Consider the following 18,048-nt stretch of genomic DNA (forward strand, 5'->3'; position numbering starts at 1 on the left):
ACTTCGTAAAGTGCTGAATTTAGAGTCAGTGAAGGGAGACCCACGTATCACGAGCGTTAGTGCTGAAATTCACACTAGTGTGTTGCACTCCCAACATTTTTAATCCCTTTGGCATTCGTGGTTCTCTGAGTCCCTCTCCATATGAATGTCTTGGGAGCAATTCTCAGGAGCTTCTTCTACCTGTCTGTTGAGCTTCCACTTGCCCCTTTTGTGTCTGTGCATTCCTTAAGCTACCTGATTCATGGAGCATGCCCCAGAGTTTTTGCTGCATTTTTCATTCCCATGATTCTTATCACCAGGAAGAGGTGACTGTTTCTGCAGCTCTCGCCTGCTCTAAAATAAGGAAACGTGATGTTTGTTTTAGTCTTAACTAATACTTAAAGGGATGCCCCACTTTGGGACTTCAAGCCTGCTGTTAACTGCAAATGTATCTTCTTCCCCACCCTACCAAGTCCTTCCCTTTTATGTCACCAATCCCTATATAGATAGGATATTTATGCTTGTAAGTTTTGATGTTTTCTCTGCCAGTGAGTGAAGAGGTTCTTGAAGTTATTTTAAAATAATAGCTGCAGAGATTTTCTGCGTGGCTAAGAACTCTGTAGCTTCTAAGACCTGTGGTTTTATAGGGTATGTCTACACTGCACCTGCAGGAGTGCCCTCCAGCACGGGTAGACAGACAGAGGTGCTAGCTCTGCTCAACCTAGTGTGCTAAAAATAGCAGCATGGATTTTATGGCATGGGTAGCACTCGGGCTGGCCACCCAAGTAGAGACCATGGGGATAGGGTGGCTGGCCTGTGTAACCACCCATGCCTCAGCATCACACAGCTGTTCTTAGGGTGCTTTCGCTTGAGCAGAGCTAGCAGCATGTCTGCCGCCCCAGGCTGGGAAGCGCACTCCTAGCTGCAGTGACCACAGAGGCCAAGTAGTGGAGTGACACTCTAAATGGTTTTGCCGACGGACACTGTTGTGACTCTCCTTTGTTACAGTGATGTGATATAATATTACATTTCATGTCTTTGTGCTGGCAGTTGCATATTGCCAGTTAAATATATATTTCTTGCCAGCTGGGAACTGGTGGTGCAATGGAGTCAGTGTGTTAAAAGAGAAGAGAATGATGACAATGGGAAATGTAAACAGTGTAACTTAAAGGATCAGAAAAAAACCCAGGGCATTCAAACCTAACACAGTCACTATGTGTGAAGGTCCTGAAGCACCTAGGAGTCTGGCTAAACAGCGCTTTTCTGCCATTGTAACTCAGTAAGCTCCTGGAAGTTGATTTGGTAACACCTGCTTAAACATGGTGTTATCCTGGAAGTAGGAGGATAGGAAATACTTACACCGTAGAATAACTCCAGAACTGAAAACAGCTTAATTGAAATTGTTCACAGTGTACAAAAGTTGTCAGATGCATGGCCCTGGCTCTGGCTCTGCTGTCACACAGTAGAGGGGTAAAACGTGCAAGATAATTGGAAGCAGGTGAACAGGAAACAAATGTCACAGAAAATTTGCTACAAGGAAAAGGAGCACGTAACCTTTGTGCGAAAAGTAGCTAATTCGAAACAGAGGTTCATATTTCTCATGAGCAGCCCAGGTCTCGGTTTAATTGGCAGCACCTGGCGAAGGAGAAATATATTTGGATCTTGTTGCTGATTTGGAGTCTACTAGAATTTCCTACCCTGCATATAAATAAAGCCTGAAGCACGTTTTTTAAAAAATATAGTGCCTACAATTGTTTCAACAGAACTCCTGATGTACTTGCGTTACTTTTTTCCCCACCCTAAATATGTATACAATAATGTACAAAGCAATCCATGCTAATTTCTTAAAACAGAAGAAAACAAATGCTCACCATTTTAGAGGGACCAGGCCATGCATCAGTCAAAACGAACACACTTGTAAGCAGATTAACAATAACCAAGTGATGCAATGTCAGGTAGACAACTACCCTACACACTCACCCCTAACCATACAACCTCTTAGGCAAGAGCTGTTTTTCAACAGATGAGCCCTGGCTTTGTAAGACCAGTTTAGGGAATGAGTTCTAAAGGTGAGGTTCTGGCTATACAGTCTTCTACTAGTAACCATATTGAAAGGCATTGGGGGGTGGAATTTCATAAAGGCTGAGCATCCCACCACTCCAGCTGACGTCAGTGGGAATTGTGGATTCTCAACACATTACAAAATTAGGCCCTAGAGTTGACATCACTGCACTCAAAAGTGGTGCTGTCTGTGTGTGTGTCAATTCTGGGTGATTGCTAAAATAGGCACTCTTACCTCTCTGCCACCCACCCAGGCTTTTCTGTGCTCTGCGACATGAGTGTCCCTCCTTTTTATGGGTGGGCACCATTAACTCTATCACCTCAATTAGTGTCAAGTACAAGAGTAGAACATAAGGAAAGTGTCTCTCATTAGCAGCCCCCAGAAAATTGAGATATGTGCATAGACACATGGTCTGAGACAGCAGCGTGTGAACCCTTCGTGCTTCTGTCTTCCAGAACCCCTTCACAAGGAAGTGCAGAACCTGGCATTTCTGGAAGTCGTATCAAAACTCCGCAGCCATGAGAACAACACTGTCGCCCAGCAGGCCTCACTCACAGAGCAGAGACTCGCAGTAGAAAGCTGAGGCAGGTCTCCCGTTTCCATACAGCATCCCATCATGGATTTCACCTTTGTCCTCTGGCCTGCTGCTGCTCCTGCTGTGTTTTCCACTGTATCACTTGTGCACGCATGTCATGTTCCCACACACAGTGATGAACTGCTGTAGGTATCTGTCCAATAAGGGTTCTAAAATCCATAGGCGGTGTTAACATAAATCTGTCAGAAACAAGTCTCCACCCATAAATGTTCTATGTGTATTCTTGTTGCTTGGGCCACGCCGTAGAATGTGCATGTTGTAGTCAGATGATGATGTAAAAGTGGTACTACATGATGACTCTTTCCTCACACCCCTAACTGCCTAATGACATACTGCTAAATTAGGGACAATACAGGAAGCAGCAAGTCCAACCTAGAGTATTGATTATAGGATTAAATAGTAAATCTAGCTCCATTTTTGGTGCTTTGGAAACACAGGTATGAATGGAATGTATCGCTGCTCATTCACTGGTCTTGCCTAGTAATGTCAAACCCATGGTACCTAGAGGTAACAAATAAAAAATCCAGTGCTATCACCCGTAACCCTCTGTCTTGCCCTTTTTGTATTTAAATGCAGAATTAATGCATGATGAGAAGCCCTGTCTTCAGTTTAAAGAAGAAATACAAAGGAAACCACTGAACTCCATTTTCCGCCCCTTGTCATTAGTATGTACTCTGGAGGGGGTGTCGTGTGGTTTTGGGCTTTGGCCCTAGCATTTATGCCAAGGTACAATCCCTTGCTGCAGCCCAGCATCTCCCCCAATTCTGCTGTGCATGTGCCCTTCACCTCCTGTGTGCACTTCCAGAGGCAATTCAAGCCTTTTCTCCAGCTTCCCACCAGATCTTCTACCTCTGCAGCAGCTCTCAGTCACCGTTCTCTGCTCCCAGCCTGTCCATTGCCCTTTTTCATTTTCAGGTAGTTGCAAGTAGCTTTGTTTTCTCCTCCTGGACTGGGTATTCAGAAGCGCTGTGGCAGCTCCCTGCTGAGCCCCTCGGCCCTCTTTTAGGGGGATGGCAGAGCAGGGCTAAGCCCAAATAGTAATCCCTCTGCGAGACATTTTTAACAAGATCCACAGAAGGCAAATTATGCCATGCCTGTTCTCAACCAGCTGACCCTCGTGCTGCCAGGGCCTGGAGATTTTAATCTAACAGGCACTTTGGGACCCCTAGCCCCCAACAAGCTGTGACTCCACCACAGGAAAGCCCGACCAGGAATCAGAGCCAAATTGGGAGAGGCTCTAAGGATGAGGAGGACCTCAATCAGCCGGCCTAGGGTGTATGTCCTGGGGCAATTCAAGACCATAAGGATAAGTCCCTAGCAGGGCACCTGGTCCTGGCCCAAAGCCCTGAAGTTGATTGTAAGTGCTCTGGGGAAAGAAGCAGGGCTCAGGATCAGCTCCCCTCCCACTCCCCCTTCCTTCCAGCTTGAGTTAGGAAACTCTGGCAGTGAGTCCCCATCCTCCACCCTGGGAGGAGTGGGAGCCTATGGGAGAGGACTCCTGGAAATTTCTCCCTTGAAGGCTCCAGGTCCTGTACAAGACTAGCCACAAAAGGCCCTGCTCATGGCATAGGCGGGCAGCCAGGCTTGCAAAACATGCAAAAAAATCCAAACTGGAAAAAAAAGGCTAAGAAAAAGCCTTAAAGGTATCAGTCCTCCGACTCAAGACACCTCCTCCTCTACTGAGGGAGGAGAGCTGTCAGACTCTGATTCTGAGAAGGACATGGACAAAACGTAACAAGGTTTGATTACCCTGAGGTCCAAGAGATGGATGCTGTGATTCCTTTCTCCAGGGCTCCAGATACCCTGTGCCATTCTGGGTTGCAGATGTATTCACCATCCCATCAAGATGGTGGTGATGAGAACCTGTCTGGCAAGCATATGGAAAGACCCGTACAAACATCTTCCTGGGCTGTTCACCATTTCAGGGAGTTAAGGACCTGTTTCGGGACATGTCCTTGAAGTTGCATGCACACTGGGGAATGCTCTCATGCTTTCAGAAGAAAAGCCAGAAGGCACCTGATGTGTGATCCCACCTATGAGGTGACCCCTGCACTCTAGACCAGGAGGCCCAGTAGCTGAAGGCACTGAGCAGTGGTTGGGCTCCTGTATTTGACCAATGTGGATACCAGATTCTGAATCTTCTGGAATCTGTCTCCTGATGGTCAGATCTCTGAGGAAGATGGCTGGAAGGAGGCGGAGCATCACTGTTTGGTAATGCTCTAAGACAAGACTAGAAACCACTACCTGGAAAGCGGAGGGACTGTTTGGCCACATTTTTAGCCACTACCTTATCCAATGTCTCTCTGACTAGGAGAAATGTGAATTTAGAGGAGCACATGTCTTGTTTGAAGTGTCTACTTCCCAGGGATAAAGGCCATGTGTGTCCCTGGGCCACTGAACTGGATGCCCTGGCCCTGACAGAAAACGGCATAGCATCATTTGAAGCATCTTCCACAAATGCTGTTGCAAGGGAGATTTTCTTAAGTATAGACTTACTTGGTTTGTTTTCTGCCCTCAGGGACTTCAAATTCCTCTAGCCCTGACACTGTCTCAAGCAAAACAACTGACTGCCAGAGATGCTCTGAGAGGAGCCGGAGTCAAACTGATGATGTAAGAACATATAAATTCTCATACAAAATCAGGTCAGTGATCCAGGTAGTCCGACTTCTGGTCTCAAACACTAGCAGCCAATACGAGATGCTTCAGTGGAAGATGCTAGAAACCCTGACGTGGGTACCTGTACAACAACATGCCCATTAAAAAGAAGGAGTTTCATCCCAATCCCAGTCAGTTATTGATTTTTTTGTGCTTCGGTAGCGCCCGGGAGCCATTGCGCTAGGTTCTGAACACACACAGACAGGTCCTGCCCCAAAGAGCTCGCTCTCTAAGTAAGCAGTTAGCAAGTCACTTATGCCCAGGAGTATTTATATCCCTTAGGGCCTGGTGTAACCGTAGCTGTCATCATCCAGCTTACTGGGAGATGGTCTATAGCACTGATGATAATCATGTCAAAAAGGGAGAGCTTCCTGTACACAGAAATGGATGTCGGAGTGAACCCTCTGCTGTTTTGACTGGATCGAAGTTTATCACATTTCTGCATACCCCAGTACTTGTTGTTGCTATCGAATCATTTAGTCAAAGAGCCTCCGCTAATGAGGAAAACAATATTTCTTGCACAGATCTAAGGACTGTATCATCTGAAATGCATTTGACTATCCATTTCGCTGAAGTCAAATGAGTTCAAACTGCTGGAGTGAAGTTTGATTTAAGAATAGCTGTACAGTCGATAGATAACACTGTAACCTGTACTGGTCGAGTTATTTTTATGCCTGTAGTGTCAGACATCTCACTGTTTACCGCCTACTGCAAACTAAGCTGAAAGGAGTTGGAGCTGCCATACTGTCTGCTCCTCCTAACCCTATCGAGCTACTGCATTTGACTTGTAACCGTCATACAGCGGTAGACTCGATTTACTGTCTCTCAAATAATCAGCCTCTCCAAAAACACATCTGCTAACATTTGAACAAAAAGTGTTTCATGTATCTTATCAGCCTGGCTTCGTACAAGATATTTCACTGGGAAAAACTCAGCCCCCTAAGTTTTTCCTGGTGGCAGATATTTAAGGTTAAAAAAAAGGGAACACTCGATTTTTTCGCAAATTAAATTTCTGTATAAAGCATTGCATTAAACCACAGACTCTACTGGATATAATTTGTTTAAATAAAAATAGAACCTCCTGGGGAGTTTCATTCAGACCATGAAGGCTGCAACATCCAGCAATATGGACACAGGAACTTCGAAATGCCATCCCAAAGACAATTAATAATCATGCAGAAAATGGATAATTATTAGCCACAGCCATCGACCAGAAACAGCATGTAAGCTTTTTAAATGTATAATTTAACAGTTATCAAAGGAGCTCAATCATGAAACAGTAAAGAATACACATAATACCAATAGCTCCATTAGTTAGGAATAAAGCAAGTTGTGCTGCGACCACACGTCCCTCAGATGTTAAAGACCGTATGTTTTTCTAAAAAGATACACTTCAATTGAACCACAAGTTGACGCAGGAATTGTTGGGTGAAGTTCTATGGCCTGTGTTATGCAGGAGGTCAGATTAGATGATTGTAATTGTCCCTTCTGGCCTTAAAAAGAAATCTATAAATCTGTGTTTGAATAGGTCCCATGATTAATAGAAAGGGCCCAATAAAATAGGTAAATCCTTCATGCAGCAACAGTGCTCTGAAATCAGTAGTTTATCTTCATGTCCATGTGCCTCGTCACCTACCTGACACTATCAAGGCACCTTCCTGGTCCATACTGCTGCAAGTCTCTGGTCCATGATGAAAAGCTGGTCCCTGACTAACGGTGAAATGTCATCACACAAGGGCAAATGGCAGCAACCAATTGCACCTCCACTATCGATGACAGTCTGCTCTGAAAACAAGGAAATTTAAAATGTTTGTTTTTAAAAAAACCCTGCAATGGTTTACCTACATTTTGACAAAGTCAGGATGTCAGATGACCTTTCTTCCACCTCAACGTGTCCTGCACCAGAGGCCTCATCAGTATTAAGTTAGAAATAACAGCACCCATCAGAACTTAATTAGCCAAGTCTTGTCCTAGGTCTACGGCTTTAACTTACCTGGGTTTATTATAATAGGTCTATAGTACTATAGATACATGATGATGCTTTACAGAGAACACACACACAGGGAAGCTTGTGGTCTCCTAGAAGAGAGTCTAATTTAGATGAAAGTTGCATCATGGGATGAAACCATGTTTTTTCTATTGAATAAAACTTAAAAGGGGCAAAGCACCCTCACCCAAATCTCTCACCAAAATCTTAGTACTATATATATTGAAATGGCCTCAACATTTGAATTTACCATTTTGCAAGCACAACTGTTTGCATGTGTGAAGACAACTGTGAACACAAATGGCATTTGACAGAGGATTGCTGAACAAATGGTGGACCACAGATGTGGAGGCTGGGTTAAAATATGGCCCTTGGGGTCCCAGCTTAGCAGTGAAATTGGCTGTAAACGACAATGCTCTGGTCTGTGTTTCAAAAATAGGCATTGTCATCTCTGAATTGGAAGAATTAAATACAAACACAAGTCACAGGAAGCAATGGGGTTTACTGGGTGTCCAAAGATTTTTAAGACTCAAAGGTAAAGGAAATGAGACCAATATATATCCTTCATACATCCCCAATGGCTGGGGAACAATCTAAAGTAGGCTCAATATAAACATAGATTTCTACAACCTGAAGTGTCGGTCGCAGATATTCCAGGCAGAATAAACTTTCCTTGTATGCTCGTACTACAATCAGAAAAGGTCATTAATACCTCCATTGTAACTTGTCACCTGTACAAGCCAAAGGTTGTGGCAACATTACAGTCACTGTAACTTGGCATTACTCACCTTGATCCTCTGTTCAGGCAGAATTCATCCTCTTCAGGGAGTTTCAGAAATTGGATTTCTTGGTATTGCCATTTCTTGATGAACCTGGAAATAAACCTTCCCCCAGCCCTCACTGGCCGCACCTAAACTTCATACTTAACTAGTACTGTGTATGCCAGTGGTTTCAAAACTTTTTGCCAGCACAACCACATTTTACTGAATTATTTCCTCTCAGGACCCCAGAAATCATGGAGTATGCCATTTTGAAGGACAAAATGGCATCCTCCCCATGGCCTGACCTTACATGCACCAGACCTGCAAGGTCACACTGCATGGAGGACACCATTTTGTAGAATAAAATGGCATCCACTGCACAGCATGACCGCGCACAAACAGTATATGTGAGGTCATACTGCATAGAGGACACCAACTGGTCTACAAAATGGCATTCTTTGCACAGTGTAACCTCATACACATGGTTCGTGTGAGGTCAGGTTGTCCAGAGCAAAATGGAATTTGCCACATACTAGGGATGACCGTGACCCCATCTGCTGATGGCGTGACCCCATTTGGGATCGCGACCCACAGTTTGGGAATCGCTGGTGTATGCACTACTAACAAAGACAGACACAAATGCTGCCAAGATGGACATAAGCATTTTTTCCGCTCTAATGGAAAACAGTTCAATTTATCTGCAAGTGATAACGACCGGGGCTATAATGGGAGAACACTAACAACTGCAGTTGTTTGAAATCCTCCCCCCCTCCTCGCCACCATGTTTTAAACTATTATACTCTTCAAAATTACTGCGATTACTTATACTCGGGATCAGTTGTGAAATTAATGCAGCGTTTGATTAGATCATAGATTTTAGGGATTTTGCACTGGACAGTATTTCACAAATCTGTACGTAAAATTTTTTTTTAATCTGAAATTTATATGGAAATATTCACAAGAAGAACAATGAAAACAATCAAGAATTTAGCACAGCTGTAAACTTAACTCATTTACATTTTAGCACGAAAACTAGCCATTCTGTATGGTTGTCCGTGAAGCATTAAAGACTTAATTGCTACCCTCAGAAAGGCCAGGGTATCCACCTGCCCTCTACCAAAATTGTCATGGTGAATCATTAGGTTCCCTCCATGCTCCGAACTACCAGATAAGTGACTTTTGGACACTAAAAGATCACTAAAATAATTAGGCTGAAGTTCCAACAGCTGTGCTAAATTGTGTCCTCTGGGATTTGAAGAGTAACAGATCATAGTTGGAAATAGGTAAAACAAGTAGACTCACGTCCTCAACACAGCTAAGTTATTTAGCTACCAGTTTCCTACCACAGTTCACATCAGAGTAGATGTGGGGGTTCCTGGTGTTTGAATGATCTTTGCTTACACCAGCCATTATTTCATTTAACAGCCTGTTCCGGCAGAATGAAAACGTAATCTTCTATGTACACTTTAGGATGAAATGTCCTAGTGATGACAGATAGGTTTGGGGGCTAAAAGTGTATTTGTACCTTTAGAGTGAAAGAAAAGTAAACATTCACCAGTAATACTTCACACAATTTTATTTATAAAATTGTAATTATCTAACAAATTGCATATAAAATGATTTACTTCAAGTAAATACAGAATACTGCACAACTATTAAAACTATTGTCCATCATTAATGTATTAAAACATTCCTAAAAATGCACCTATTAAAAAACACAAATAGCATGATCAAGACCACTTTCAATAGCTTAAAATGAATTACCAAGAAGTTGTGTTAACTTCCAAAGTATAGTCCAGTTACATCCTTTGAAATCACCACATTCTAATGCTAAAGATGACAAATATAAGCAATACATATGCACCTGAACTAGGCATTTCTTCCAGACTGAAGATGACCAGTTGGAAAACAGACAACTAAAGCTCAAGTCAAACTCTACCAGCATGCAGTTCTGTTATAGCAATACTTTCAATCAATAAGTGTAATTGGCTTTTACAATCAATTTTGCAACTCACAGATTTAAAAACAAAAAAGCAACACAAGAGAATACATTCAGATAAAAAGAAACGTTACACAAAGGTAAATACAACGAATAACCTTCATTGTACCCTATGATGATTTGAGGAGAGAGATTCTCCATGAACTAGATTGGTGTTACATACCAGAGACAGGACTGAGTCACAAATTTTGGGTCCAGATCCCAATCTCCCCAAAGCTTGGGATGATCAGATCATGGTTTTGGTTCAGGCCCATCTCTACTATGCACACAGAATGCATATGGAGACACATGGATGGAGCTTGTTGCTGACATTCGTACTGCAAAACAAAAAAGACTAATGATGCTATACTGTTGATCACCAGGTTGGTGTATATTACAAGTCACAATGACTATTTTTACACTGCATATTATTAGAGATGTGAACTCTTCTTTCTAAACATTAAAAGTTGACAGCTAAATGGCTTTTAGGAAACAAAATTTACCAGCAGTGGCCTAGTTTAGACAACTTCAGCCTACTGGGTTAATGAGACTCAAATTAATATTTGGAATAATTTTGGCAGATAAAAAGGATATGAGGGTTGGGAACCTGGATTGTGCCTTAAACAGACGAGGATCAATTCTCCTTTCAATGCAATATGAATTGGATGTATCATTAGCATTACTCCAAAAAAGTATACGCCTAGCAAGGAGGGGGAACGGACCCCAACGTTTGCATTCAGAGGCTCTCTTATTTGTCTTTGGTAATTGGAACCAATTTTATCCAGGACATTTCTGAAGAAGTGAAAACGCAGGTTCATTTTAGGACCACGCCAAGTCAAGACCGAGCACCAAATTTAGTCCTGGCATGAGGGGTGTCAACTCCCCGTGAGTTCAGCCAGGGTTGAATTTCACCCCTAGATTTTACAGTCAATACCTTTTCAGATCCTAAGCAGGCAGCACAGAGAGACAGTTCCTCAACTACCCAAAGCAAAAATGGAAAGCTGCTCCACCTTCACAACACACAGGACAGCTGTAGTTCTACATGGCAGACACTAGATGGCAGGCAATTAAAGCATTTCTGGCTCAAACCAATTGATATGTAAAGCTTAAGTGACCATTCTCCTTAATTTTGATCAGCAAACTCTCACATTGTATATCTGTCATGAGTATAAATACATATTTACGATGAATAGCAGCCATGTGCAAGAACCATTTCATTTGCATGCTACTATTTACACACCAGAACCTACCAAACCAGGTTCTGTCTCCTGATTCACTACAATTAGCATCTCTCAGAAAGGAAAGGAAAGGAAAGGAAAGGAAAGGAAAGGAAAGGAAAGGAAAGGAAAGGAAGGTGAAGGTTTAGAGGACAGAGAACATGTAAGCAACAATCTCCACCACTTCAAACTCCAAGAGCCACAGTCGATATTATGGGTCTCAAACCAACAAGAGAAAAGTGCAGGCTGAAACACAGAAATTTGGTCATGTAAGACATCGCAAATAATTATTTTTTAAAAGAGGGTGTTCAACAACAAAAGGGTCTAAGAATCTGGGCAGAGTGATTAGAGGTTAGATCAGCCAGAGTGAGTGTGTGTATCTGAACTCTGAAATGGCTTTAGAACTCTGGACACAGCTGAAGCTTTCAGATCAGCTGTCAGCTAATGCCATAGCCACGCACATAACACCTCGCACATGCAAACATTTCACTCCGTAAGAGGCTACCAGAAAGCTGACTGGCGACGTATTCTGGAGCAGCTACTGCACTTTGTGGCTGGTTAAAATGGCCCTCAGACTTGCACCTAATACTACCACCTGAGGCATACTAGAAATTGCCCAGAAATATAATACCTACTGTATCTTATTGCTTTAACAAGACCCTGCTGGAAGTTAAGCCTATTTTGCCAGCATCCATGGTCTGTTTGTGACCCACCTGAAGTTTTAATGGAACTTTCCAGGAGAAATATGGTTTGCATTTGGTCAGTTCTGTGTCAAATATATCAGGTGCCAAGGCCTCGCATGGTTTTCCAAACTGCCCTCCTAAATTCCACATGGAAGTGGGCACTCTTAGGCTATGTCTCCACTGAAAGCTGGGGGAGGGGGGATTCCCCGATCATGTAGACATGCTTGCACTAGCTATCATCCAGCTAGAAGGAGTAGAAATACCAGCGTAGCTGCAGTAGCTGTCACCTGTGCTATTACAGCTATGCTGCTGTTTATAGTCGCACTAACTGGGCGATCGCACAAGCAGGGATATCACATTCACACCCCAATCTCAGAGTGTAGCTGTAGCCACTATTACACATTCCCTGCATACACATGTGGGCTTTGAACATGCAGCACAGGCAGCTGGTTCTGAACATTCCATGTGGCTTGACCACAAATGACTGCAAAAATGGGAAGGGAAAACAACAACAAAACCATCTTAAACAGCAGGATTAGTATTCGCAGCAACAAAGTGTTGTAGAAAAATAAAGATTGTTCTTTAGTGGTTCTTAAAACAGCAGTCACTCAGGGACCTAGAGGAAGCTTTGTACATTTTCTGCATATGCACCTGAAAGTCACGAGAACAAAGTCTCCCCCTTTTGAAGAGCAATTCCCTTCCTATCAGCACAATACTCTGCTGCTGGCATTTCCCAGAACTGTGACTTTGCAATAGGAGAAGGAAACTACGAGAACCAGCAGGAGAAGACAAAAGTCAATTACAGTACGACTGTGGAAATTCAAGTAGAAGAATGGAAGTTGTCTTCAGAAGCCTATAGCAGCAGAAGCAGCAGCAGCATTAAAGATCAATGGCAACCAGGATTCTGTAATGTGGACTTTTAAAATCAAAGCGCTGGTTCGTAATCAATGCTCTCACTAGGGCGAGAGGGATGTATTTCCTGAATGCTGCTTCTCTGATCTCTCCACACCGCACCATTCTACAAAACAAAGTGGTAGCATCTTTAGCTCAATAAACTTTCCATTCTGTTGCCATCAGGCAAAATATTGTGCTCCCTTGAGGGTAAATGAACAATAGCTCCCCAAGTTAAGAGGAGTGGCAAAGAAAAACGTAACACTCTGATGAGATTGAACCACCTTTATTAAGGATAATGTATTATAAACACTTTCAAAGTTTAAAAAAGTCCTTTGAAGTTGCCGTTGGTCTTTAACTGCAAACGCCAAAGGGTGTGGATGCTGCCGGCTACAGGCCAGGTGGAGCTCACTGGAGATTGAGGTAACACCAAATAAAAGACAAGAGTGCAACTGCACTGCTCAGCTCTTCCAAGCCATTGAATAATGGTGCATATTGCCAGCCTTTGTGGGCAGAAATGCAGGTTGTCTCCACACAACCAGAATGCAGAAAAAGTGTGTGTAAGTGTATAGACACTCGTGTATTGCATCTCTCACAAGGGAGGTTAGTATACTGATTTGAAAGAAAATGGCATCCAAGTGTGTTCACTTTTTCTGCTCTTGACTTATTCAATTTAGGGGACACATTGGGCCAGTCCTGAATGCTGCTAACGCACCTCCTGATAGATGCCCAGCACCCGCAACTACTTCTTGAGGGAAGCGAGAGATGAGGGCAGTCAGCCCCGGCACGATTGGGCCCACAGACACTATGCAGGGCCATAAAACAAGCTAAATGTATATGAAGTGCCCTGGCTACCCAAGTTATCATCAGGTGCACGATCACACCATTACTGAAATAAAAGCTGATGACAGACATCTAGCTGGAGTTTGATCTACCTTCCCTTCCAATACTTGTGCTATAGTCCAAACTCTATCGCTTCTTCCCTTTCTTAAGGACCAAAAGTCTCGCTGTTGGTCCCAATACACTCTTCTTAGTTAAAAATATCCTTTTATTCTATTGGTTCAAGAAAGCATTTTGTTGTATTCAGACAGAGTGAGGCAGGATGGGAAACACACACAGATAAGCAAATGAAAAAAATTGCTGACTCTTGGGAAGCATTTACTATAGCAAAGCTGTCCTCCTTTCCCCCTTCCAAGCCAAGGGGATAGGAACATTCCATAATCAAGTGCATCGACCAATAAATAAGTAAATTTGGATTAGAAGCCTACTGAAACACATGCAGGGATTTAAAAACAAAGTCTCTCCGATTCTAATTCCATAGCTCATGCAGGTCAGAATGAAAGAATGAACAAAAGAATGAAAATCAAAACTTCAGCTAGAAAAGGATCAAGGAACCACCTTAGAAGAAATTTTGTACAATTATAACAAAGCATTAATATTAGTGACAGCCCCAAATACATCAGGTTATGCCAAATTCCAAAGAATCAATGGATATAGCCAGGGTATTTGGGTACCTACTTCATGACTTTTTTTTTTTTTTTTTTTAAGTTAACATATATTTCATTCTCTTTTTAACATTATACACCTGAGCCCCCCCAAACCTCATGCTTGCTCGAAGAAAGATGCTGGAAAATTTAGATAATTATCCCTTCAATCTTGCTGATTCCAACCACAGATTGTTACAGACAGAAAGTCTGGAAGCGCTTGTATAAAAGTTTTTCCTAGTTTTTAAAACAATTTCTTGAAACGTACAATTGATGAGTGGAAAGTTGTTTCTTGTTTGATGGGTTTAGTTTCAGAAAGATCTGCAGCTATGTTTAGCTGTGAAAAACAAGAAGATGGTTCCTTCAGCATGTACTGAAGAAAGAAACCTTCTCAGGAACATTTGGCAGCTATCAAAGAGCTCATGACATGGAGAATAAACAGCATATCCACACACCACAATGCAACTCTGTCCCATTGACACACACCAATTAAAAAAAAGAGAGAGTGTCCACCTGTTATTCAGAAGCAAGGATACAGTAGAGATTCATGGCTCAACAGCTTGTTGGTGATTTAAAAAAAAAAAAAAAACTATCAGTGAGCGCAGATTTTAAACAGCCCACCCATTAGCCAACCCCAAGAAGCGAGGGTTCACTGCAGTACCAGCAGCGTAGACTTGAGACCGCTTGGGAAAGAAGGCTTCCCTGTCACCCATGTCCATACAGCTTGGTGTCGGAGTGACACACTGGAGATTTTGGAGGTTTTCAGTTGTCCAGTGTCTTGTGGCGGTTATTTCAGCAGTTTTACCAGCTGGCTCTGACAGCCTCAATGTCACTAACCAAGTTCTGGGCTAAGCATATCCCGAATATCTGGAAAAAGACGACAGTTCATTTACTGGGTGTACTTGACAGTCCTTTGGGTACAGTTTCCCTGGGTGGTGTGGAACTTTGACAAAGCAACAGGAGAAAGAAATTTGAGAAATGCAATGGTAAAAACATTATAGAAGGTGGCAGAGGGGGCATAGGAGCAAATGTAAAAACTGAAACTCCTTTAAATTCATTTTTTGTCTGAAACTGACTGGCTTCCAAATCAACAGCGTGCCTTTAATCTGAAGTCAGAGACTACTAGAATTTCTTCCCACTAGCAATTTAAAAAGTGATGTTTTTGGCAGCTTGTCTAGATAAGGTCAGAAATAAGACCACCCTACAATCTTTGAAATCCACCCCAAACCCACCCCCTCCGCCCTCACCTAAGATTGCCAATTTTCTTTGGACATGCTCCTGGAGGTTTCATCACATGATAGTGTTTAATTAAAGATTAATCTTTAATTCCTGGAGATTCCAGGACAATCCTGGAGGGTTGGCAACCCTATGCCCACCCCAAATCTGACGAAGTGCAGAGTTGGGTTGAGGGCAGTCGGATAAACATCCCTCTATGGATAAACATAAAATATCCTTTAACACAATGAAGCCTCAGCTATTAACTCACAAGTTAGCTCTTATTGAAAACCACTAATTCAAGGTTATTAAACAATGAAACAGCCTCATTTCCAGTTCTCTTGTTGAGTGTTTCCCTGTTCTGCTTTTTTCCTCTGTAACTTCCTTATGAGGAATGTGTGCTTTACCTGCAACAACGCAATCCCAATGAAGATGCCAGCAACTATAGTAAGATTGTCCTGCAGCCATTTCTCAAATTGGGGGACGCATCCTTTAGTGTAGATAACAATCTGCTGGTCAACCTCCTGCAAAGGAGAAGAGGGATGAAAACACACATAATTAGCTCAACCTTCACTTCCAATTCTATAACTTGCTTCCCCAAAGTTACTCAGATCCTTACAAAATCAGGTATGATTTTAAAAAAAAAAAAAAACACTAAAAAAAACCCCCACTTACAGGTTTTTGCCTGGCATCGTAGCCACACTGAGTGTTAATGACATCCTCCTAAGGGAGAAAAAAAGAAAGACAGTGAGGAGAAGTGCTTCCAGTAATAATGGACTCCCACAACATTTTCTCCCCCTCAGCCTGCGATAAACCCCACATCCCGGACACAGACATTCTATGCAGAGGAAAGGAGGAACTGGGGAACGAGCCTTCTATTCAAATAAAATAACTTCCTGCAAGAAATGTTCATGCTTTGTCCCTGAAAAATACACCAAGGATAGGGCAAGTTTAGTCCAGAATTCATCGTGGGCCATGTGAATAGGGGATGAAGTGAAGTCACTTTGGGAGGAGCGGTGACTGTGTGTGAAAATACCTGTCACTTGGCACAATCTGGTCCATTCCAAAGGAAACATGTTAGTTTTGTAGAGCAATTTTATAAGCCCAGGACACAGGTTGTGCTTCTCCCTCAAAGGCAAGGGGAAGAGGAGAGAGAGAAGTTGTGTTTTTCTGTCACCTACCCCTTTCACAGGAGGTTATGATACCCATGAGGAGTCGTCACTTGCTATTCTCCTACTGTACTGTCCCTCACTTTAGAGCTCTGGAATGCACAGAAGGGAGTACAAACTATTCCAAAGGGCATTTCTCAGTGAGTAGTATTCCAGGGCCCCATCCCACGCAACCCAAATCACTGCACACACTCTAGTCCTTTAGTAAGTTAATCTGAAGAGAAACATCACCCTAATAAGAAAGCTTACAATGCAGCAGCCATTCTGGGACTCTCAACTGCCAGTGTCACCTCTGGAAGGCAGCCACAGGTTTCTCAATACCAAAACCCAATCATGACTGCCACTACCAGGAACGAGAAGGAACATTTAGCAGTGAGACCCTCAAGAGGCCCAGTGGCAGCCTCCCCAGCTTGCTGTAGGTGTAACCCACTCAGCACACATTACATTTCCCATTCTGTGCCCAATCCACAGAGGGTATGGGTCTGTTATAGCTCCCAGGTACACAGCCTTGCTCTGCAGCTCCAGCTGTACAGATTCATGCTTTTGACTCTGAAACCTCCAGTTCAGTCCTCCGAGTCCGCCAAGACGGCACACAGAGACACAACTAGTGAAACAGTCCCTCTCCCTACAACAATAATGTGTGGAAAGGTGATCTGCTAAGCTCACCTGGAAACTCAGCCAAGGCCAGTTATAGGTCCCAGCAGGGGTGGCATCCAGCACATTTAAAAAAAATAATAATAATAATAATCTCACTCTGGCCCACAACCAGTAAATTATGCCTCTTGGTATTTTCTAGTTTGTTGAAGGCACCATTCAATAAAGTCACCAGTTTCCTCAGATGCAGTGAGATCCCTGGGGCTGAGCTTTCCCCACCCAAGGTGCACATGACTCTCACCCTGCGGGGGATGGAGAATTGCTCTCCCGACCCCAGTAACTGTTGTATGAGAGAACAATGCATTGCAGTGTATTTTCAACAGAGGAGAAAGCATCAAGAGAATTTGACACAGGTGGATTGTAAGCTCCTTCCGGCTCTGAATGCCTTCTGCCCTGCTTAAGTGGGACCTTTGCCACCTAAACTTGGGATTCATTCAGTCTTGCAGATTACTTGTAACTCTTGCAGATTACTTTTAACTTGTAACTTGTAAGTCTAAACAGCCCCAGTGCTTCCCTTGACCTTCATGAAGTTTCTTAAAGAGTCTGGAGGCACAAGGCAATTGTCAAGCAAAACAATGGAAGGTAAAACTTGGGGAACTGACCCTCCTCAGGAGATGACACTTCACTCCTATTTGCAAGCAGAGAGAACCCCTGCCCTATTCTTTTCAGTATATGTTGATTACACCATTTTACTAGGGCTTCTTGAATGACCGATGCA

The 18,048-nt window shown here is 43.0% G+C and overlaps 2 protein-coding genes across 11 annotated transcripts in view; one reads left to right on the top strand and one right to left on the bottom strand.

The window, feature by feature from the left end:
• The window catches only part of RAP1GDS1 (Rap1 GTPase-GDP dissociation stimulator 1), a 160,713-nt gene extending 150,607 nt beyond the window's left edge, over positions 1-10,106 (top strand). For 6 of the 8 annotated variants that reach the window (XM_073340755.2, XM_078852442.1, XM_073340749.2 and 3 more), the window contains one exon: positions 5,155-10,106. In XM_073340755.2, coding sequence (XP_073196856.1) covers positions 5,155-5,396 — 242 coding nt within the window. In that variant the 3' untranslated portion in view covers positions 5,397-10,106. Of the gene's footprint in view, positions 1-2,496; positions 3,179-5,154 lie in introns of those variants that run through there. The other 2 variants (XM_078852441.1, XM_078852444.1) reach the window with 1 other exon arrangement.
• TSPAN5 (tetraspanin 5) overlaps positions 9,642-18,048 on the bottom strand; it is a 117,787-nt gene continuing 109,380 nt past the window's right edge. For 2 of the 3 annotated variants that reach the window (XM_073340758.2, XM_073340759.2), the window contains 3 exons: positions 16,183-16,230; positions 15,915-16,031; positions 9,642-15,159 (listed from right to left, as the gene is read on the bottom strand). In XM_073340758.2, coding sequence (XP_073196859.1) covers positions 15,094-15,159; positions 15,915-16,031; positions 16,183-16,230 — 231 coding nt within the window. In that variant the 3' untranslated portion in view covers positions 9,642-15,093. The remainder of the gene's footprint in view (positions 15,160-15,914; positions 16,032-16,182; positions 16,231-18,048) is intronic. The other variant, XM_073340760.2, reaches the window with a different exon arrangement.

This window comes from Lepidochelys kempii, chromosome 4 (genome assembly GCF_965140285.1).
Source record: "Lepidochelys kempii isolate rLepKem1 chromosome 4, rLepKem1.hap1, whole genome shotgun sequence".
Taxonomy (NCBI): Eukaryota; Metazoa; Chordata; order Testudines; family Cheloniidae; genus Lepidochelys; species Lepidochelys kempii.